Genomic DNA, 21665 nt, shown 5'->3' with positions numbered 1-21665 from the left:
CCGCATTCTCAAACAATTGTGTAGCAGAATCTGCAAACCAAGAGAGTGAATCAGGTACTCAGAGAGCCAGATGGGTTGAAGCAGGGCCTTTCTGTGCCCTGGGGGATGCCTGGGAGGGAAGGAGAGTGGTGAGCACCTTTGTGAGTTTGCCAAGTCTCAGGAGATTCTGAGATCCACCCAACTCAGCCTTAGCTCATGTTGGAACTACCCGAGCTGCTTTAGAAATACTCAGGTCCGCTCTGGGCACAGTGGCTCACGCCTATAATCCCAACACTTTGGGAGCTCCGGACCAGCCTAGGCAACATAGCAAGACCTCATTTCTATTAAAGATAAAATTATCCAGGCATGGTGGTACACACCTGTAGTCCCAGCTACTCAGGAGGCTGAGGCGGGAGGATTGCTTGAGCCCGAGAGGTCGAGGCTGCAGTGAGCCATGATCACTCCACTGTACTCCAGCCTGAACGATAGAGCGAGACCCTGTCTCTAAAATAATAGTAAACAAATGCTGAGGTCAGCCGACACACCCCAAAAGATTCTCACCTCTGGGAATATTAAAGGCCCCTCAAGGATTCTAAGGTGCAGCCCGGTGGGAGAACTCCTGGTAGAAGGAGAGGAAGAAGAGTCAGTGGTCTTAGAGGAGTTGAGAAATAGCACCCAGTGCAGTAGGAGAGGACCGGGCGGCTTAGGATGCGGCCCCCTTGGTTAGGGAGGGGTCCGCTGGGCAATGGGGAAACAAAGGCCTGTAAGTCAGCAGTGTGAAATCTTTCTGCTTGTAGGAATTCTGTGCACAGATTGAGGCACATCCTAGTGATGGCTTCGGGTGATGCAGGCCGGGCGCGGTGGCTCACGCCTGTAATCCCAACACTTTGGGAGGCCGAGGCGGGCAGATCACTTTAGGTCAGAAGTTCAAGACCAGCCTGGCCAACATGGTGAAACCCCATCTCTACTAAAAATATAAAAATTAGCTGGGCATGGTGGCGGGTGCCTGTAATCCCAGCTACTCAGGAGGCTGAGACAGGAGAATTACTTGAACCTGAGAGGCAGAGGTTGCAGTGAGCCGAGATCGCACCACTGCACTTGGCTGATTGCAGCCTGGGTGACAGAGTGGGACTCCATCAAAAAAAAAAAAAGAAGGAAGGAAAGAAAGAAAGAAGGAAGAAAGGAAGGAAGGAAAGGAGGAAGGAAGGGAGGGAGGGAGGGAGGAAGGGAGGGAAAGGAAGAAAGGAAGAAAGAAAGATAAAGAAGGAAGGAAGGGAGGGGAGGGGAGGGCAGGGGAGGGGAGGGAAGGGAAGGATGTAATGATGTGGGATGTCTCCCATCCCCACACTCCACACCAGTGACATCAGAAGCTTTGGGGGTGAGGCTCCCATCAGCATTTTTTAATTCTACAGGTGGTTCCGACACACAGTCAAGTCTGAGACAAATAATATGCTTCTCGCAGTTGAACATGGACACACTTGCCAAGCGTCTCGCTAAAATGCTGCTTCTGATCCAGCAGGTTTTGGGGGGCCTGAGACTCTGCATTTCTGACAGGTGCCCAGGTGTGGTGCCTAGGCACCTGCCCATGGGCCACACTCGAAGTAACAAGGATGTCCATTAATTTTCAGGGGTGTGGTGGAGACACAAATACCCCTTCCCAAACCCTATCTCCAAGCCTCCGTGTTGAAATTAGTCTCCCTACGCCCTGGTCCCACCCCGGCAGGCAGGCAGGCTGGCTGAAGAGTTTCCTACCCGTGGCTCCTCTACTCTCTGCTTACCTCCTGGCTGACAGAGCCAGGATGAATGTTCCCCTCCTTATCTGCCAAGGGGGTGGCACGTTTTAAAAGAGCAATATGGTGTTTATGTTCACACATACACACAAACTCACACACTACACACTACACATCCAAGGCGCAGGAGAGAAACGCTGTCTGCCCCCATTTGCAAGCATCTAAGACCCCATTCTCTCAGCATGCCCACACTTCTCTCCCTGAAAGGGCACGGAAACCTGCCCTTCACCTCACACAGGAACCCCCGCCGTGCTGAAGGCCACACTGTAGGGCAGGGGAGGAGGGGCTACATAGCCTCACTCCAGGGTTTAAGGTCTGAGTTCAAATTCTGACTCTGTCTCTTCCTAGTTGGGTGACCTTAGACAAGTTAACTAACCTCTCTGAGCCCATTTGAGCAGTTTTTTCCATTGTAAAACGTGTGAAATGATGACCAACCTCTCAGGGTGGTGGGCTGAATTGGCTGATAGAAGGAGATAGGGATATGAATAGAGACAGTAGCATAGGGCAGGGTGCTAGTGGTGAGACAGAGAATGGGGTGGCCCGAGCAAGGTGTCCCCCTTCCCTGTGGTCATCCTGTCTGCCCCAAATTTTCCGTCCATGGCCACAACTCCCAACCTGGGAGCTGGGCAGTCCCTGAGGCTGACCTCCCACCCCTGATCCTACTGCCGTTGTCCCGGCTGCAGACATGGGGAGCTTTGAGGAGGGCGAGAAGCACCAGAGCGTCTCCCACGGAGAAGCCGCTGTCATCCATGCCCCGCGCATCGCCAGCTTCCCCCGGCCACAGGTGACCTGGTTCCGGGACGGCCGCAAGATCCCGCCCAGCAGCCGCATGTGAGTGCACCACTCTGGGGGGACGGGAGGGGAGGGGGACGTGGGGGAGGAGGTTTGGGGACAAAGTCTCTCCTGAATGCGGAGAAGCTCCTTTCAGCTCCTGTGGGACACAGCCAGGTAGGGGACCTCCCAGGGGCTTTCTTGGGATGTACATGCAAGGACTTGGGACCATGAAACCCACGCTCAGTCGCCTTCCTGGGGAATCCCAGGGCGTTGCCTTCACCGTCAGCTGGAGAATAAATCTGCTTTTCAGAGCACTTAAGAAACCCAAACAGGCACGTACGAAGGCGCGACCACCGCGGTTACAGGCCCAGGACGCAGGCCGGTGGCGCCAGGGGTTGTTGGAGAGGCTGGTGTCCCCTGGGCAGCCGGGCGGCCCTGGGCGTGTCCGTTGGCAGGGTGTTTACTGGTGCGTGAGGGCTGTGTGTGTCTTGGCTGCGAGGTGGAGGTGTGGCCGGGGAAGTCCCAGGGAGAGAAACACACAGGCCTCTCAGTGTTCACAAGGCCGTCTCTGTGTGCCCCTGGGATTGGCTGGGGCAGCCCGGCCTGTGGGCAGGAGCCATGGAGCCAGCACCCCACACCTCCGCAGAAGGCGAGCAACAAAGCATTTCCTCCCGAGATACACCCGTCTCCCCGCCCTGCTGAGCCCACCCCCAGGTCTGGAGTCAGCTGGGGCTTTCCTCTTTCCCACTCCAGCTCTCCCCTCCCTCCAGAAGACCACCTTCTCATCTACTCAGGCTGCGTGTACACAGGACTGAGCCTTTCCTGGTCTCTGTAGAGAGTGGAGGCATAGATGGATAGTTCCTGTCTTTGGAGAACATTAAGTCTAGTTGGGGGAAGGAATCATAGTGACAATAACAATAATAATAGTATCACCATCATAGTCCGGTCGCAGTGGCTCACGCCTGTAATCCCAGCACTTTGGGAGGCTGAGGTGGACCGATCACTTGAGGTCAGGAGTTGAGACCAGCCTGAGCAACATAGCAAAACCCTGTCTCTACTAAAAATACAAAAATTAGCTGGCCATTGTGGTGGACGCCTGTAATCCCAGCTTCTTGGGAGGCTGAGGCAGGAGAATCACTTGAACCTAGGAGTCAGAGGTTGCAGTGAGCCGAGATCGGGCCACTGCACTCCAGCCTCCAGCCTCCAGACAGAACCAGACTCCATCTCAAGTAATAATAGTAATGACAATATCACCATCATCATAATAGCAGCTGCCGTTTACTGAATGGCTGCTATGTCCTGGGGACTGAGCTAAGCACACCACACACATCCCCTCTCCTCCCGGACACACACATCCCCTCTCCTCCCGGACAGCCACACTCTGTGAGGAAGAAGATGCTCTCAATCTCATTCTCCTTCCTGTCCCCAGAGCACCTGCGGAAAGGAGGCGTTGTTGAATGAATGACCCTCACAACAACCCGGTGAGATGCTAGGTTTCTCCCCATTTTACAGACAGTCAAGTGAAGTTCCCAAAAGTTTAACTACTTTGCCAAATCTCACACAGCTGGTAAGTGGTAGAGCTGCGTCCGGCCCTGCCAACTCCGGAGTCAGGTTCTTTAATTCTTGTATTACGTGAAAAGTGCCTGAAAACAGGCCTACAGACTCCATGAAAAGATTGTATTTGTGGGGAACAAGCCCTGTGGAGTATCTCAACCTAGCTACCTGTTGAAATCATTTGGGAGTTTGGGGATACAGTCATGTGTCGCTTAATGACAGAGATACAGTCTGAGAAATGTGTCATTTGGCAGTTTCATCGTTGTGTGAACACACACCTAGATGGTGCAGCCTACTACACACCCAGGATGTATGGTGTAGTCCGTTGCTCCTAAGCTATACACCTGTACAGCATGTTACTGTACTGTAGGCAGTTGGAACACAATGGTAAGTATTTGCGTATCTAAACATATCTAAATATAGGAAAGGTACCATAAAAATATGGTATAAAAGATTTTTTTAATGGCACACCTGCATAAGGCAGTTTCTTTATAATCGGATGGAACCAGCATCATGTATGTGGTCTGTTTTTGACTGAAACGTTATGCTGTGCATGACTGTGTGCTGATCCTTGGGCTCTATCCTAAGACTCTCTGACTTAATTGAAATGGGATGGAATTTGAACATCAGAATTTTTAAAAGCTCCCCAGGTGGTTCTAATGTGAAGCCAGGGTTAAGAACCACCATGCTAGTGTGTATCAGCTATCCACAGCCACAAATATGCTGTGTAACAAAACAGCTCAGTGGGCCAGGCACAATGGCTCATGCCTGTAATCTCAGCACTTTGAGAGGTCAAGCCAGGCAGATCACATGAGGTCAGGAGTTCAAGACCAGCCTGGCCAACCTGGCAAAATCCCAACTCTACTAAAAACACAAAATTAGGCATGGTGGCACATACCTATAGTCCCAGCTACTCGGGAGGCTGAGACAGGAGAATCGCTTGAACCTGGGAGGCAGAGGCTGCAGTGAGCCAAGATTGCACCACTGCACTTGAACCTAGGTGACAAGAGTGAGACTCCATCTCCAAAAAAAAAAAAATACCAGCTCAGTGGCTTAGAGCAATACACAATACACATTTCTTTTTCTTGTGAGTCTACAGGCTGGTGATTTAGGCTGGGCTTGGCTGGGTAGTTTTTCTGGTCTTGGCTGGGCTTTCTCACTTGTCTGGGACTAGCTGACTTGTCTGGGTGACTGGGGTGACTTGACTGTGTGGCACAATGCATTCTCCTGCCTGCCAGCCCTAGCACGTTTTCCTGATTGCAGAGGAGCAGGGGAAGAAGCAGGAACAAACACTTTTCCAGCTTCTGCTAACATCTCATGGGCCAAAGCAAGAACATGGCAGACCTCAGAATCAAGATGTAGGAAAATAGATTCTGTTTCTTGAGCGACGGAACCTGCAAAGTCAAGGGACAAAGAGTGTGGATACAGAGCAGGGTGAAGAATTGGAGTGGCACCCCAGATTAACAGGGGGACTCATGCTGTGTGAGTCAGAGTGTGTCCCCCTGTCCTCTCGTGTCCATGTCTATCCACGAGATGGACATTCTGGAGAGAGCCACAAGCCCAGGGACCTTCCTTCACTGCCTGCTGGGGGTCTCAGAGGGGGCAAGTCAAAGCTTTCTCTGCCTCCTGCTCCACTCTGTGTTTAAGACTTGAGCTCAGTGGCCGGGCGCGGTGGCTTAAGCCTGTAATCCCAGCACTTTGGGAGGTCAAGGCGGGCGGATCATGAGGTCAGAAGATCAAGACCATCCTCTTAGACCTAACTTATGTTCAATAAAACCAGCAGAGAATGGTTCTTAGCATGGGTGTTTCTTAGCATGGATGCTGAGATTATGCTGTGGAAAGAGAATGCTCTCCACACAGGTTTTGGTACAAGTAGGCAAGTCCCAGCCCCATCCCAGCTCTCTTTCTGAGGTTATTTCCCATGGCCTATTGCCAGCCAGTCAGTTGGTAGTGGCTGCCTGGAACACTGTGTTGAGGATTCTGAGGTCCTATCTCGACTTGTTAGAATGAATATCATGATTGATTAGCAATGTCTGCCATGGCTGTGTGAGGTGTGTGCTGGCACTTTCCTATTAAATTTGTTGTGGTGGATGAAACCCTTTCTACAGCCTACTCCTGTCATCCCTTTCCTAACACCTCTCCACCTCCTTTTCTCATTCCCAGCCTCTGTCCTCATCCTCTTTTAATTCCCACAACCCTGTGGCACCAGGATGGAACACCCTGGCCTACACACACAAGCACACCTCCCTGGTCACACACACCCCCTAGCCCCTGCACGCCACTGCAATGTTCCTACCAACTACGTGATAGAACACTGTGGTGGTTTTATCCTGGCAATTACAGCAAATTAATATTCATAAGTGAGCAGAAAGGGTCCCTGGCAGCAAATTCCCTGGTGTCTGTGTGTCAGAGATACATATCTGATGAGCAGTATCTGCCGGAGGGCTGTGCAGGATACAGAAGGTGCTGCTATCTACAGAGAGCTGCTCTCACTGGTGGGGCAGGAGCAAGGATTAGCATCACCTCGCCCATGCCCTGGTGCTCATTGTTGAAAAGGAGACACGATTCCTCATAAAGATGCATGCTGGGGGCTTTGGACACATTCTAGGATAATTTATTTCATTCATAATTAAATTATCAATGGGGGCCACAGGGAGCTGAGAAAAAGGGCCTGGATTAATAGGAGCAGTGAGTGGAAGGGAGGGCAGGGCTGAGCCAATCAGAGCCATAGCAAAAGCCTAGTACATTGAAACCAGGGGGTGTGGCTGAAAAATAGAATCCAGCCCCTGCCCAAGAGTTGAGTTCTGCAGTCTGTATCTCCCAAGAATTCTTCCTGCAGCTTCTTTCTGTCTGGGTTGCCTCTGGGGTGCAGTGCTGCGGTTGGAAGCCCTCCTGGGTGCCAGGAAGAGCACCCAGTACAGTACAATACAGCATCATCCCAGGAATGTCTATCCATGAGATGGACATTCTGGAGAGAGCCACAAGCCCAGGGACCTTCCTTCACTGCCTGCTGGGGGTCTCAGAGGGAGCAAGTCAAAGCTTTCTCTGCCTCCTGCTCCACTCTGTGTTTAAGACTTGAGCTCAGTGGCCGGGCGCGATGGCTCAAGCCTGTAATCCCAGCACTTTGGGAGGTCAAGGCGGGCGGATCATGAGGTCAGAAGATCAAGACCATCCTCTTAGACCTAACTTATGTTCAATAAAACCAGCAGAGAATGGTTCTTAGCATGGGTGTTTCTTAGCATGGATGCTGAGATTATGCTGTGGAAAGAGGATGCTCTCCACACAGGTTTTGGTACAAGTAGGCAAGTCCCAGCCCCATCCCAGCTCTCTTTCTGAGGTTATTTCCCATGGCCTATTNTACGCAGAGATGCAAAGCCAGTCTCTGGCTTCCCAGCCACTGTAGTCCATGACACAAGGGAAGCCTGAGACTGAGGTGAGCAGCAGCCATGTCTGCCATCTTAATATGCACTCTACCTAGGACAGACCGTGTCAGGCATGGCGCTCTTGACATCTGGGACCCAATCACTCTTCCCTGTGTGGGCCTTCTTGTGCACCACAGGACGCATGCTTAACAACATCCCCGGCCTTGACCCCTAGTTGTTAGTGGCACTCCCAGAGTTGGCAACCAAAAGTTGTCCAGACATTGTCATCCCTGGAGGGCAAAGTCAGCCCTGGTTGAGAACCACTGACCCAGAAAGCTTGATCGTGATATAGACAAAATGCAGCCGAAGGAGACTTCCTGATCAAGAAAGAGATGAATTCGGAGGTGGGAGCCTTCTTGGAGACCAAAAGGGTCCTCAGACAGGTGGGTGAACTGGAATGTGGGCCAAGCTGTGCCCAGTGTGCCCACTAGAGGCTTCCTTGAAGCTGCTTCTATGTTAGTCATGGATGTGGCGTGGCTGGGGGAGCTGGGCCTGCTGGTCCCGGCGTGTGGTACTTGGAATCCTCTAAGCCCTGAAGCTGGCCGTGTGCCAGTCTGCGGGGTGGGAAGGGACAGGTGGTGGACTGCAGGGCTATCTTGGGCCTAATGAGGAAAGAACAGAAGCAGTAACAGGAATCAGAATCCCGCAACCTCTGGGCTGGAAGAAATCCTACAGAATACCTGCTTCCACCCTTGCACAGAGGAGGAAACTGAGGCCCAGCAAGGAGGAAGCTGCCCTCCTTGCTGGGCCTCGAGACCATGCCCTTTAGAGACTAGGGCCACAGCTCCATTCTAGAGCTTACCCCTGCCCCAGCCAGAGCCCTGCACGGGGAGCGCCCTTCCTCCAACTCTCAGCCACCCTCACATGCTGCACCTAAGGACAAGTCCCAGCAGGAAACTCCCAGGTGGGAAAATGACCACTATCCCTGTCTTATTTTAAGCTTTTGAAATATTTTTGCCTGGCTCTGGCCCCACCTCCTATTGCCTCATTAGCTGGAGGTTAAAAGAACTCTCCTGTTTTTTGTTTTTGTTTTTTGTTCGTTTATCTGTTTTGTTTTGAGATGGAGTTTTGCTCTTGTTGCCCAGGCTGGAGTGCAGTGGTGCAATCTCGGCTCACTGCAACCTCCGCCTCCCAGGTTCAAGCGATTTTCCTGCCTCAGCCTCCCGAGTAGCTGGGATTATGGGCCTGCACCACCACACCCGGCTATTTTTGTATGTTTAGTAGAGATGGGGTTTCTCCATGTTGGTCAGGATGGTCTCAAACCCCCGACCTCAGGTGATCCACCTGCTTTAGCCTCCCAAAGTGCTGGGATTACAGGAGTGAGCCACTGCGTCCGGCCAAGAGCTCTCCAGAAAAAAAAAAAAAAAAAAAAAAAAAGAGGGGCATCATAAGGGAAGGGTACCCAGGAATTGGGGGAAGGAGGGCTTGGCTTCCTGCTTCCCAGAGCTGCGCCAAGGGTGTGATTCTCAGCATGTGAAGCACCAAAACCAGGAGAGAGGGGGTTGAAAACCAGCACAGCCAGGCTGGGAGAGAGCTGGGCTGGAGAAGCATTAGTGGGGATATTTATTTGAAAGCCTGTTTAAAACTCTGTAACATTCACCTAATGGGAAAATTTGAAAAGAATTCAACTGGATTTGTCCTTGTTAAACTAACATTAAGGATGTTTAACAGCTGTCTCAGGCCCATCACATTAAAATCCAGAGATATACTTGACAAACTAATGGCTTTGTTTGTCATTGGGAGAATGGGTGGAGGGAGGCAGAGCTGGTGTGGGTGGCGCTCCTGGCTCCACTGCACCCACATTCTATGGAGCCTCCAGCTTCCTGCTCAGTCAAGCCCCTTTTCCCTGCCTGAAGACCTGGCCTGAGAAGGGGCTGCATGATGGGATCCCAGCAAGGGAAACTGGCTGAGGCAAACAGCCCATTGCTGCACCCCAAAGCACAGCAGCCTCCTTTTCCCTCCTAACCAGCCCACCTAGTCCCACTCTTGGTTATGAGCTTCAAAGAGGTAGAAACTCCAGTCGGGTACAATGGCTCACACCTGTCATCCCAATACTTTGAGAGGCCAAGACGGGCAGGAGTTTGAGACCAGCCTGGCCAACATGGCAAAACCCTGTCCCTACTAAAAATACAAGAATTAGTCGGGTGTGGTGGCATGCACTTGTAATCCCAGCTACTCAGGAGGCTGAGGCAGGAGGATCACTTGAACCATGGAGGCAGAGGTTGCAGTGAGCCAAGATCGTATCATTGCACTCCAGCCTGGGTGATAAGAGCAAAACTCTGTCTCAAAAAAAAAAAAAAAAGACTGGGCACAGTGGCTCACGCCTGTAATCCTAACACTTTGGGAGTCCGAGGCGGGCAGATCACAAGGTCAGGAGATTGAGACCATCCTGGCTAACATGGTAAAACCCTGTCTCTACTGAAAATACAAAAAATTAGCCAGGGGTAGTGGCGTGCACCTGTAGTCCTAGCTACTTGGGAGGCTGAGGCAGGAGAATCGCTTGAACCTGGGAGGCAGAGGCTGCAGTGAGATCATGCCACTGCACTCTAGCCTCAGCAACAGATCAAGACTCTGTCTCAAAACAAACAAACAAACAAAATGAGGTAGAAACTGATACCCAGAAAGGGAACTGGAGGGAGACAGGACTTCCAGAAGTTTATGTTACCAGGCGACCTGTGGCCTTCGAGTACATCAATCCTGAACAGATTTAGGATTAGGGTTAAGGCTCGGATTCTGGAATGGCCCTGCATTTCTAAATTCATTAGCATTCATTTGTCATTTACTTATTCATTCATCGACATTCACTAATCCATGCTGAGAATATTTCTTCAGTGTCTGGACACTCATGATGCAGAAGTAACCACACACAGCCGTGGAGGCTGTGACCTGGGAAAGGGCAAAATTCCAAGGGGATACCTGGAAGCCCCTCGCCCAAGCTTGCGGTAGGGGCCAGGGAAGCTTCCTTTGGGTGGTCTCGGTGTCTGGGCATGAACGTGCTGTCTCTGGGTCTGGTTGACAGCGTCAGCACCGTGTTTAGAATTCTCTGCAAACTAAATGTGGTGGGATGTAGACAGTAAGAGGCTGGGGAGAGGGGTGGCAGGAGGGGCTCTGGGAGGCTGGGGACTGGGAAGTACAGTCAGGCTGCCCCCTTTGGGTTTCCGCTCCCACTCCCTGGAGGTTCAGAGCCCCTCAGGCCCCTGTCAGAGGAATCTTTTTCCTCTTCCCAGAGCCATCACGCTGGAGAACACCCTTGTCATCCTGTCAACGGTGGCCCCTGACGCAGGTCGCTACTACGTGCAGGCTGTTAACGACAAGAATGGGGATAACAAGACCAGCCAGCCCATCACGCTCGCCGTGGAGAGTAAGTACGCGCAGGGCCGGGACCGATCGCGCAGCGGGTCATTAAATCTTGGCAATGGTGCTCCAGGGGATCATTGAGAAGATGGAGTGGCAGAGGAGGGGGCCAGGGAAGCTGGGGGACAGCCAGGGGAGCCTTCACAAGGAGGAGGAGACACAGCAGAGCCAGGGGTGCCCGGGCAGAAAGGGAGCAGCTGAACGCTGGAGCCCGTTCCCATGACATGCCTGAGATCCGGCATCGGTAGAGAGGATGCTTAGCACGACTGTTAGCAGGGCTACCAGGGACCCAGGGATGGGTGGGGCAGAGGAAGAGTGTGTGCATGTGTGAGTTGCAGCCACTATCGGGACTCAGATGCTGACCAGGAGGGCATGTGGGTGATTGCAGGGTTGAAGCTTGTTTTTACAGAAATATACTAACTGCCTCTACTTGGCTGTCACATAAAAAGTGCTGTCTATATTAGGAGCCAGGTGGTCCCTGCTGATGGGAACACAGGCCCTCTGCCCAGGCACCCACCTAAAACACCTCCATCGTCAGACACCTCCAGCTCCATGGGCTAAAGGGACAAAGCCCTGTCTAGAACTCACCACACAGTGAGACACACATAAAAGCATGACTCCCTCGGTGTGCTTGGCAAAGAGACGCTTGTCCAGCCAACACTGAAGCCAGTTTTCTTGGGAGGGACAAGATGCTGGGATGTTCTTTCTGGCCTGGTTCTCCCTACTGGACTAGCCCTTCCCTCCATACTCCGTTCCCAAGACAGAGAAGGACAGCCCAGGAGCAACCCAGGCCCAAATCCCAGAGTATGTGGGGCGAGGCCAGAGCTTCCTGCAGCAGCAGCAGCTGAGCCATCACACAAGCTGGAGGAGGCAGATGTTCAACTCCCTCCACATCTGTACAACTCCTGCTCTCAAAGCAAGCCTCTTTTATCATCCTTGGTCATGATGGTACTTGCCCACCAGTGGCAAGATGAGGGTGCGGACCAGCCTGGGGCTTTTCTGTGCTCTTATTCTGATCCTAGCCTCTGCTGTCAGTGTCCAGAGGGCCCAGGACATTTCCAGGCCTTGCCATCCCCATTCCAGGGCCTTTCAAACTTCAGCAGGAACCACTTCCCATTATCTCAGGGATCTCCTTCCCCTACTCAGCATCCAGTCTGCCTAGAAGGAAATCTGAATGCGGGGAGGAGAGTTTCATTCTGGAGACTGACCCATCAGGGTCGCAAGTATATCTGGAGACTGACCATCAGGGTTGAGGGTGTAACCTCTAACATCAAGCCAGGGTCTCAGTCAAGTCCCAGCAGCCTGGGCCCCAGCCCATACCCTGGGGCTGCTGTTTCTATAGGAGAAGGGAATTTAGTCATCAAAGAGAGATGCTTCTCCCCACATATTTTCTAGTGATCAGATTCCCTGGAGTCTCATGGAATCCCATCATTTGGTAAGAGACAATGTCAAAGACACAGGAGTGGTTCGTGGTCCAGGTCAAAGCCAGGCATCCTCCTGGGTGACTCATTTTACCCTGAGACAGAGTCAGGGCCTTCCTCTTTGTTCCCCTCCTCCGGTACCCAGCTCCTCCTCACAGGTGTTAAACTAGGCTACTCTTCCTGGCTGACTTTGGGGTTATTCGCTCTCTGCTCCATCCCAAACCACCTGACCCTCCAGCTGGCCCCAGGGAGATGGGCAGGGCCCCTCTCTTACCCCCTGTACCCACCCAAGCCCTGCCCAGTCACCTGCTTCTCCCACCCCACTGCCCCTTGGCCTCCTGCCGTCACACGCTGATTTATCCTGAATTCAGAGCAGAATCATCTGATTTTTAGCTAATTTCTCTTCCCACAAGTGACTGCACTTGAAAACCCTCTTCCTCTCCGTGACACAAATCCCCAGCCTGCCTGCCTGCCAACCAATTTGTGAGGAGCAATTGCCGCTTCGCCCACCACCAGCGCCAGCTCCCTTCATTTCTCTCCTGGGTCTCACCCCTCCCTCTGCTCTCCCCTCTGCACCGCTTCCTCCATCCCTTCTGGACTCCCTTTCTGTACCTCTTTATAGGGACCCTATGCTCTTCAGAACCAGAGAAGGAAAGCGCAAGTCCGGTGACCCCAGAAGTTGCCCCCTGCTCAGGATAACCCTGGTGACCTCATCCAGACTGTCACAGCTCCTGAAAACCCCATGCTTGGGTGGATACCCGGGGATCAGTGCTACACTGCCGAAAGGAAATAGAATGCGAACCACATGCGAAATTTTCAATTTTCCAGTAGCCCCATTTTTTACCAAGTAAAAAGAAATCATTGACATTCATTTTATTACTCTACTTTATTTAACCCAACATAACAAGATGTTATCTTTTTAACATACAATCAATGTAAAGAATATTAATGGGATATCTTCCATTGGTTTTTTGCATACTAAGTCTTTGAAATCCTTGTGTATTTTACGCTTATATCACATCTCAATCTGGATGTGAAATTTTCATCCGAAATACGTGATCTGTATTTAGATTTCACAAAATTTATAGCTGAAAAGTAGAGTCGTATGCATAAGTTGTTCCACACATGCTTAAAAGTGTTCTAATAACTGAATTGGGGATCTGTTCTTAATTAAATGTAAATTAGTTTAAATTAAATCACATTAGGTCAAAGGGGCACCATCCACATTGCAGGAGCTCATAGGCACGTGTGGCTTATGGCCCCCACATTGGGTTGCTCAGGTCACAGGGCCTGGATACCCTGGTTCCTGGGCAGCTGGAGAACAGGCATCCCAGAAGCCTGTCCAGGAGAGGGGAGAAGCTCACACCCCTGCCCCACCGCTCACCAACCTGTGGCCCAGGCGAGTCCCATGGTCCCTGAGCCTCAGTTTTCCCATCTGTAAAGTGGTGCCTATGGCAAAGTTGGGAGGATTAAATGAGGTGGTCCAGGACCAGGCGCAGTGACTCATGCCTGTAATCCCAACACTTTGGGAGGCCAAGGCAGGTGGATCACCTGAGGTCAGGAGTTCAAGACCAGCCTGACCAACATGGAGAAACCCCGTCTCTACTAAAAATACAAAAAAATTAGCCGAGCATAGTGGTACATGCCTATAATCTCAGCTACTCAGGAGGCTGAGGCAGGAGAGTCACTTGAACCCAGGAAGCAGAGGTTGCGGGGAGCCAAGATCGTGCCATTATACTCTAGCCTGGGCAACAAGAGCGAAACTAGGTCTCAAAAAAAAGAAAAAAAAACGTGGCCCAGGTGGGTCACATGGTCTCAGAGCCTCAGTTTTCCCATCTGTAAATTGGCGCCTATGGCAAAAATGGGAGGATTCAATGAGGTGATTCGGGGAGAATGGATCACGTTAGATGTCCCTTGTGGCTGTTACGCAAAGCATCTGGGGCAGTGAGATCCAGTGTGGCCTCCCGTGTGGGGAGCCCCCAACACTTCCTCCCACCCCAGGGCCCGCTCTATCGCAGGAGCTCACCGGGAAGACACCCCTCCTCTTTTCTTGGGCTCGCCTGTGATTTTCATGGTTTGACCTTTGGGGCCCCATTTACCCCAATAACCCACTTGTGCTGGGATGACCTTCATTTACAGTAAATCTGCTTCTCTCAGACCCACTCAACTCCCACTGTCTCCCAGGAAGCCACCCCATGAAATGCCCGAAGCCTTGCCCGGTACCCTGCAGGGCTTAACGTGCGTCCCCGAACCTGTGACTCCCACCTCTCCATAGCCTCTGAGTCTATCACTTGGACTAGGGCTGGCAGGAGAGGTCTTCCCTGCACAGGCAGGCAAATCTCCAGGAGGGGAGGCTATCATTTATTGAGCACCTACTGTGTGCCAGGCACTCTGCATTCACCCCAGACCAGCCCAGCTGCCCCCTTCCTGGCAATCATCACATGCTCTTTCATTCATTAACCCCATGAGCGTTGATTAGACGTCCTCTGGGACCTTGCCCTCCATGAGGACAGACCCTGGCCATCTCACTTGGTGGGGAATCTCCGGTGCCTGCAAGACAGCCTGGCACGTGTCAAGCATTCACCCAGGAAAGAATTGTTGAGCTGGGGCCTGAATTCACACAACCTTGAGAGGTAGTGACTTTCATCCCATTTTGCCCCTGAGAAGTCTGAAACTCAGTAGGATGAAGTCACCAGGACGCCCAGGGGCAGAGCTAGGCTTTGAGCCCAGGCCTTCCTCACTCCTGGGACCCTTTCTCCCTGTGCCAGCATCGCTGGCCACCTCAGCCCCTGTCGAGCCCTGCGGGCTGCCACCTGGGCCTGAGCACGTGGCCATCTCTCCTCCATTCCTTCCAGAGCCAACCAGCCAGCTCTGAGCTCTGGGGCAGCCCTCGTATTTTTAAACTCAGAACTCGCCTTCCTCGAGGGCTCCCTGTTTACCTGGCTGTGCCGCGCAGCGCTCTGGCTTGGGCTCTAACTGTCTGTCTCCTACTTGTGCCCCATTAATCTGAGCCATGGTACCTGCGCGCCCCCGCATGTAATAAACAACTTAGAGCACACTTTTATGGATTCAGCTATATCAGCAGCTTTCAATCCGATCGCTCTTTATGGCACCTACATGAGGCTTTTATATTGTTGCAATTATTTTGCTTTATATGCTTCCTTTCTTTCCCCCTTCATTTTACTTTACTTTTTACATTTTATTCCCATTCTTCCTGGGCCTTTTCTAGCAAGGCCTGGAGTCAAGGAAGGAAAACCTGCCCAGGGCTGACAAGGTGGCCCAGAGTGGCAGTAGAGCCACTGGGCACCCTCCCCTGACCCCATAAAGAATGGCCTGAGACTGTCACACCGGGGCCTGGTGTGTCATTGTGGCCTACTACCTCCAGAACCTTCTGGAAAGGGGCCAACTGGATAGATTTGTTGTGGAGAAAAAGTCCTCAGAGGCTGTATTTTCAGGAGCCATGGATCAGGCATACACAGAATATTGGAGTTTCTGCCAATATCGGGCCTACACTGACCCACCAAGATAAAAACTTGGCCTCTATTTTTTTTGTTTTGTTTTGTTTTGTTTTTATTATGTGTTTTTTGTTTGTTTGTTTTCTGTTTTGTTTTTTGGAGATGGAGTCTCACTCTGTCACCCAGGCTGGAGTACAGTGGCGTGATCTCAGCTCACTGCAAGCTCCACTTCCCAGGTTCACACCATTCTCCTGCCTCAGCCTCCCGAGTAGCTGTGACTACAGGTACCCACCACCACGCCTGGCTAATTTTTTTCTATTTTTTAGTAGAGACAGGGTTTCACCTTGTTAGCCAGTATGATCTCGATCTTCTGACTTCATGATCCGCCTGCCTCGGCCTCCCAAAGTGCTGGGATTACAGGCGTGAGCCACCACACCCAGCCTTCTACTTTTAAAAATACTCAAAATGAAAAAAAAAGAAAATGCTACCACCTCTATTAGAAGAGTCTGGAGTGTTTCTCTTTTTTTGTGTTTTTTTCCAATAAAACCCACTTATGGGAAGTTCTTTTTCATTTCAATCATCGACCCTGGGAAGTGGACGATGGTAACTCGAGTTCCATTCACGTGTTCACTTCACACACGTATTTGAGCACTTACTGTGTGCCAGGCATGCTTCTTCCTGCTGGAGGAGTGGTGGTTGTCAAGACCGCATGACCTGGCGTGGTGGCTCACGCCTGTAATCCCAACACTTTGGGAGGCTGAGGCAGCTGGATCACCTGAGGTCAGGAGTTCGAGACCAGCCTGGCCAACATAGTGTAACCCTGTCTCTAATAAAGATACAAAAATTAGCCGGGCGTGGTGGTGGTGCCTGTAGTCCCAGCTACTTGGGAGGCTGAGGCAGGAGAATCGCTTGAACCTGGGAGGCAGAAGTTGTGGTGAGCCAAGATTGCACCACTGCACTCCAGCCTGGGCAACAGAGCTAGACTCCGTTTCAAAAAAAAAAAAAAAAAAAAGACTGCATGAGTCAGCTCATGGTGCCATAACAAAGCACTGCAGCTGGAGGCTTACAAAGCAGACGTTCTGGCTCCCACCATCCTGGAGGCTGGAAGTCCCAGACTGGGAAGCCAGCACGGTCGGCTTCTCTTCTCAGCTTGCAGATGTCTGCCTTCCAGCGGTGTCCTCACATGGCGGAAAGAGAGCCAGCTCTGGCCTCTTTCTCCTCCTATAAGGACATGAATCTGAAATATGGAAATATTCACACCTAACAAGTACCTGGAAACCTGCTTTCTAAGAGTTTCATCCTTAACTCTTTAATTTCATTCAATGGGAGAATTAAAGTATTAGATGCTTTTCTAAGCAAAAGTTGACAATATGTCAAGAGAATATTTTTCTTTTTCCTTGGGACCCTCAATGGCCCTCATGAGGCCCGGCCCTCGTGGCCTCATCTAAGCCTAATTACCTCCCAAGGGACCCCTCCAAATGCCATAACATTGGGGGTTAAGGCTTTACATATGAATGTGTGGGGGACACAGCTCAGTCCACAGGAAAGACCCATGAGGTTCCTGGTGAGGGAGAATTTTAGTCTCTTACGGCCTGCACAACAAAGTACTACCAGCTGAGCAGCTCACAACAGAAATTGAGCCTCTCACAGTTCTGGAGGCCTGAAGTCTGAAAATCAAGGTGTCGGCAGGGCTATACTTCTCCAAAGATTCTAGGGGAGTCTCATTTCTTGTCTCTTCCTGGCTTCCAGCGGTGGCCAGCAATGCTTGGCATTCCTTGGCTTGTGGCCACATCCCTCCACTCTGCCTCTGTCTTCACAGAGGCTTCTGGCCTGTGCATCTGTGTCTCAATTTCCCTCTTCTTACAAGGACGCCAATCATATTGGATCTTGAGCCCACCCTGATCCAATATGCCCTCACCTTAACTAATTATACCTGTAATGATCCTATATCCAAATAAGGTCACATTTACAGGTGCTGGGTGGGCATGAATTGGCGGGAGGTGTGTGGGGAGAGGGGGCGGGTGACTCTGTTTGACCTAGTACAGAGAGTTTGCATTCTGGTGGAGGAAGTGGACAATGCAGAACTAAACCAACAAGGTCAACCCAGGCAGAGGGAAGGACTTGAAGGGAATGGAATAGGACAGGGTGGTGGTGGGGAGAGGGGGTGTGGCTGCTTTACAGGAGGGGTGGGGAAGGCTGTCAAGGTCAGCGAAGTCTCTCCTTGGACCCTGGTGTGGTGGCTTATCAACAGAGGAAGAGGAGGGATCAGGTAGTCCCTGGGGTCAGTGTCTGGAGGTCTGCTCTGGGGCTGCCCCCATGGCCACCTCCTCCACTCAGTGAGGACAAAGGCCTCCCACGGTGTCAGCCTCTAATGAGGCCAGGCAGGGTTAGGATTTCCAACCTCTGCCCCCAGCTAACATCTGGTCTCTCCCCAGATGTAGGGGGGCCTGCAGACCCCATCGCACCCACCATCATCATCCCGCCTAAAAACACCAGCGTGGTGGCCGGGACCTCGGAGGTTACCTTGGAGTGTGTGGCCAATGCCAGGTGGGTAGTGCCTCTTCCCTCGCTCCTGCGCCTCTAACTCCAGCTGCTGCTCCCAAACTGCGGGCTCCAGGGAGAGCAGCCAGAGGCCACATCACCTGAGATCCAGGACGGAGGAGGAGGGATGTGGGGAGACCCGCTGGCTGTTGTCAGAGGGTTGCTGTGTGCAACCAGCGTCGGCTCATTCTCTGCAGCCCAAGAAGAGAAAACCAGGCCCTGGATGGAAGTTACAGGGAAGGGGACGGCAGCCTGGGACATACAGGGCCGGAGGGAGGGTGGACTCACTTCTAACCCTTGGAGGAGCCCAGAGGGAGCAGGTGGCCTCTCAAAGCAGAGCCCGCTTGCATGCAGGGGTGTGCAGGAGGGAAGTGTGCATGGGAAACAGTTCACATGGTGGTTAAGAGTACGGCTTTGGGTGCGATGGCTCATACCTGTAATCCCAGCACTTTGGGAGGCCGAGGCAGGAGGATCACCTGAGGTTGGGAGTTCAAGACCAGCCTGACCAACATGGAGAAACCCTGTCTCTACTAAAAATACCAAATTGGCCGGGTATGGTGGCACATGCCTGTAATCCCAGCTACTTGGGAGGCTGAGGCAGGAGAATCGCTTGAACCCAGGAGGCGGAGGTTGCAGTGAGCCGAGATTGCACCATTGCACTCCAGCCTAGGCAACAAGAGCGAAACTCCGTCTCAAGAAAAAAAAAAAAAAAGAGTACGGGCTTTGTAGGAGGGCAGATTGGGGGTTAGGAACCACCAGGGCCCTTCCCAGCCATGGGCGGCCCTCACCTCACCCACACAGGAAACAATTATGTAACCCCTGAGCCTCATGATGTGCAGCTAAGTGCCTTCCATGCTCTGCGCCATGCTAAGCACCTTCCCACAAGACCTCCTTTCTCCCAAAACAACCGTATGGCATAGGTGTCACCACTTCAGAGCCCAAAGAGGGCAAGCGGACTGCCCAACGTCACCCAGCTGGATAATAGCTGAGTTGAAATGCACTGCCCCCTCCCCCCAGGCCTGTATTCACTGCTGTGCTCTGGGCCTCCGTCTCTGCATCTGTAAAATGGGAATGATCTAAGCATCAACCCCAGCGGAATGCGCATAGGCAGCGCACTGACCCAGCCTGACCTGACCCTTCCTAAGTGCACTATGAAGTGAAACCAATGAGATGGGTGGGGGGGTTACACAGATGATCCCCCCGAGGTCCCCTTGACCTGAAGCTTCCTGGAGAGGGACAGTGTGTCCTGTAGCAGCATTTTTTTTTAAGACAGGGTCTCACTATGTTACCCAGGCTGTTCTCAAACTCCCAGGCTCAAGTGATCCTCCTGCCTCAGCCTCTCAAAGTGCTGGAATTACAGATGCGAGCCACCATGTCCAGCCTTTTTTGTTGTTGTTATTCTTTTTGGCAGCATTTCTAAAAGCATCCTCCTCCAGTCCCAAGTTTCTCACAAGCATGGTGTATTAGCCCGTTTGCTGTGCTATAAAGGAGTACCTGAGACACAGTAATTTACAAAGAAAAGAGGTTTATTTGACTCATGGCTCTGCAGGCTGTACAAGAAGCATGGCACAGGCATCTGCTTCTGGGAGGCCTCAGGAAGCTTCCAATCATGGCGGAAGGAGAAAGGGGAGCCACCGTGTCTTATGGCAAGAGAGGGAACAAGAGAGAGGGGAGGAGGAGCTAGGCTCCTTTAAACAACCAGCTCTCACATGAACTAATAGAGTAAGAACTCACTCCATCACCAAGTGCGTGACACCAAGCATTGTGGATCACATTTCCCCATGAGACTTGGAGGGGAAACATATCCAAATCCCAGGACATGGGCAAGGCTGCCAGGGTGCAACTGCGCAGTGAAAGCCCTGAGAAGCCCCTCAATGAAGAACCTGCCCAGCATCACTCGGGCTACTGTCACTCAAGCCACTGTTTCCCAGACGTATGCGGCCACAGAACTCCTTTTCCACGGGGCGCCTCTGAATACCCCCATGGCACTAGCAGGGCCCTACTTTGGAAGATCCATCCTCAGTGACCCACCAGGTGCTAAACAGGAGTTGCCTGGACAGACCAAGTCTTGGGGGTGCAGGGGGTGCAGGGGCTGGTGATGGTGGAAAGCCAGGCTAGAATCACACCCTTGCTCTTCTCTTGCAGTTGGAGGGTGGGTTTCTCTGTCTGTCTGTCTGTCTGTCTTGTCTGCCCTTATTTCCCCTTTTCAAACTCTGCGTGTTTCATGTTGCTGTCTGTCACTTGCTCTCATCCTCATCTCCTCCATGTCACTGATCTGTGGTTGGGTGGGGCACAGCACACAGGGAAGACCAGAAGAAAGAGCTGCAGGCCAGGCTGCTTTCCTGCTTTGCCTGAGCCACCAAGCCCTGAGTTCCAAGTCCATCAGCAGGCCCTGTTCCAAGCACCTCACTGGCACTAATGCATTCACCTTGGCTACAACCCCCTGAGTAGGCACAGATGCGCCCACTTTACAGAAGAGGAAACTGAGACCCAGAGCCCAGTAGGAATTTGCCCAAGATCTTGCATCTACAAAGTGGCAGGAAGGTGGCAAACCCAGGCAGCCCGGGCTCCCAAGCCCACACTCCTTACCACCCCCTGCCCTGCCTCTCAGGCCTCCGGGAGTCCTCATGGCTGAACACTGGCCTGCCCTTGCCCTCTGCAGGCCCCTGATCAAGCTGCATATAATTTGGAAGAAGGACGGGATGTTGCTGTCAGGCGGCATCAGTGACCACAACCGCCGGCTCACCATCCCCAACCCCACTGGCAGCGACGCTGGCTACTACGAGTGCGAGGCTGTCCTGCGCAGCAGCAGCGTCCCCTCTGTGGTCCGGGGCGCCTACCTCTCGGTGCTGGGTGAGACAGGGCGGGGCTGCTAGGGCTCCCCTGAGGGGTAGCGGCAGCGTGGGGGGGGCCTCCCTAAGGGTGACCCCCACAGTGGCTGGATCACAGGGGGCATGGCTCTGATCCCCTCCCCTGGTCCTTCCTCCTACAGAACCACCTCAGTTTGTCAAGGAGCCAGAAAGACACATCACTGCAGAGATGGAGAAAGTGGTGGACATCCCCTGTCGGGCCAAAGGTAATGAGGTGGCACTGATGGAGGGGGACAAAGACCCCAGATCTTCAGCCTCTCTCGTCCTTGTCATGGACATTTCTAAATTCCAGCTTCTTCTCCAGACCATGTCACTAAGCAGAGAGTCTGTCTGGCTGTCTGAGCAGGCACCCCAGGAAACAAACAGGCCAAATTACCATAATCTCAGGCTGGAAATCAACCTTTACAGTACCATAACTTGAGGGTTACAAATGAACCCAACTTACCGTAATTTCAGGACAGGTGACAGACCCAAATTGCCCATAATTTGAGAGCTGTAGACAATG

General features: G+C 52.2%; 1 protein-coding gene across 1 annotated transcript in view; it reads left to right on the top strand.

Moving 5' to 3' along the window:
* The window catches only part of SDK2 (sidekick cell adhesion molecule 2), a 311805-nt gene that overhangs the window by 183418 nt on the left and 106722 nt on the right, over nucleotides 1–21665 (top strand). Inside the window, exons 4-8 of the mRNA XM_025361915.1 lie at nucleotides 2453–2600; nucleotides 10747–10880; nucleotides 18185–18296; nucleotides 20953–21143; nucleotides 21283–21366. Coding sequence (XP_025217700.1) covers nucleotides 2453–2600; nucleotides 10747–10880; nucleotides 18185–18296; nucleotides 20953–21143; nucleotides 21283–21366 — 669 coding nt within the window. The remainder of the gene's footprint in view (nucleotides 1–2452; nucleotides 2601–10746; nucleotides 10881–18184; nucleotides 18297–20952; nucleotides 21144–21282; nucleotides 21367–21665) is intronic.

This window comes from Theropithecus gelada, chromosome 16 (assembly GCF_003255815.1).
Source record: "Theropithecus gelada isolate Dixy chromosome 16, Tgel_1.0, whole genome shotgun sequence".
In the NCBI taxonomy this organism is placed as follows: Eukaryota; Metazoa; Chordata; class Mammalia; order Primates; family Cercopithecidae; genus Theropithecus; species Theropithecus gelada.
This window is presented reverse-complemented; position numbering and strand designations above follow the sequence as displayed.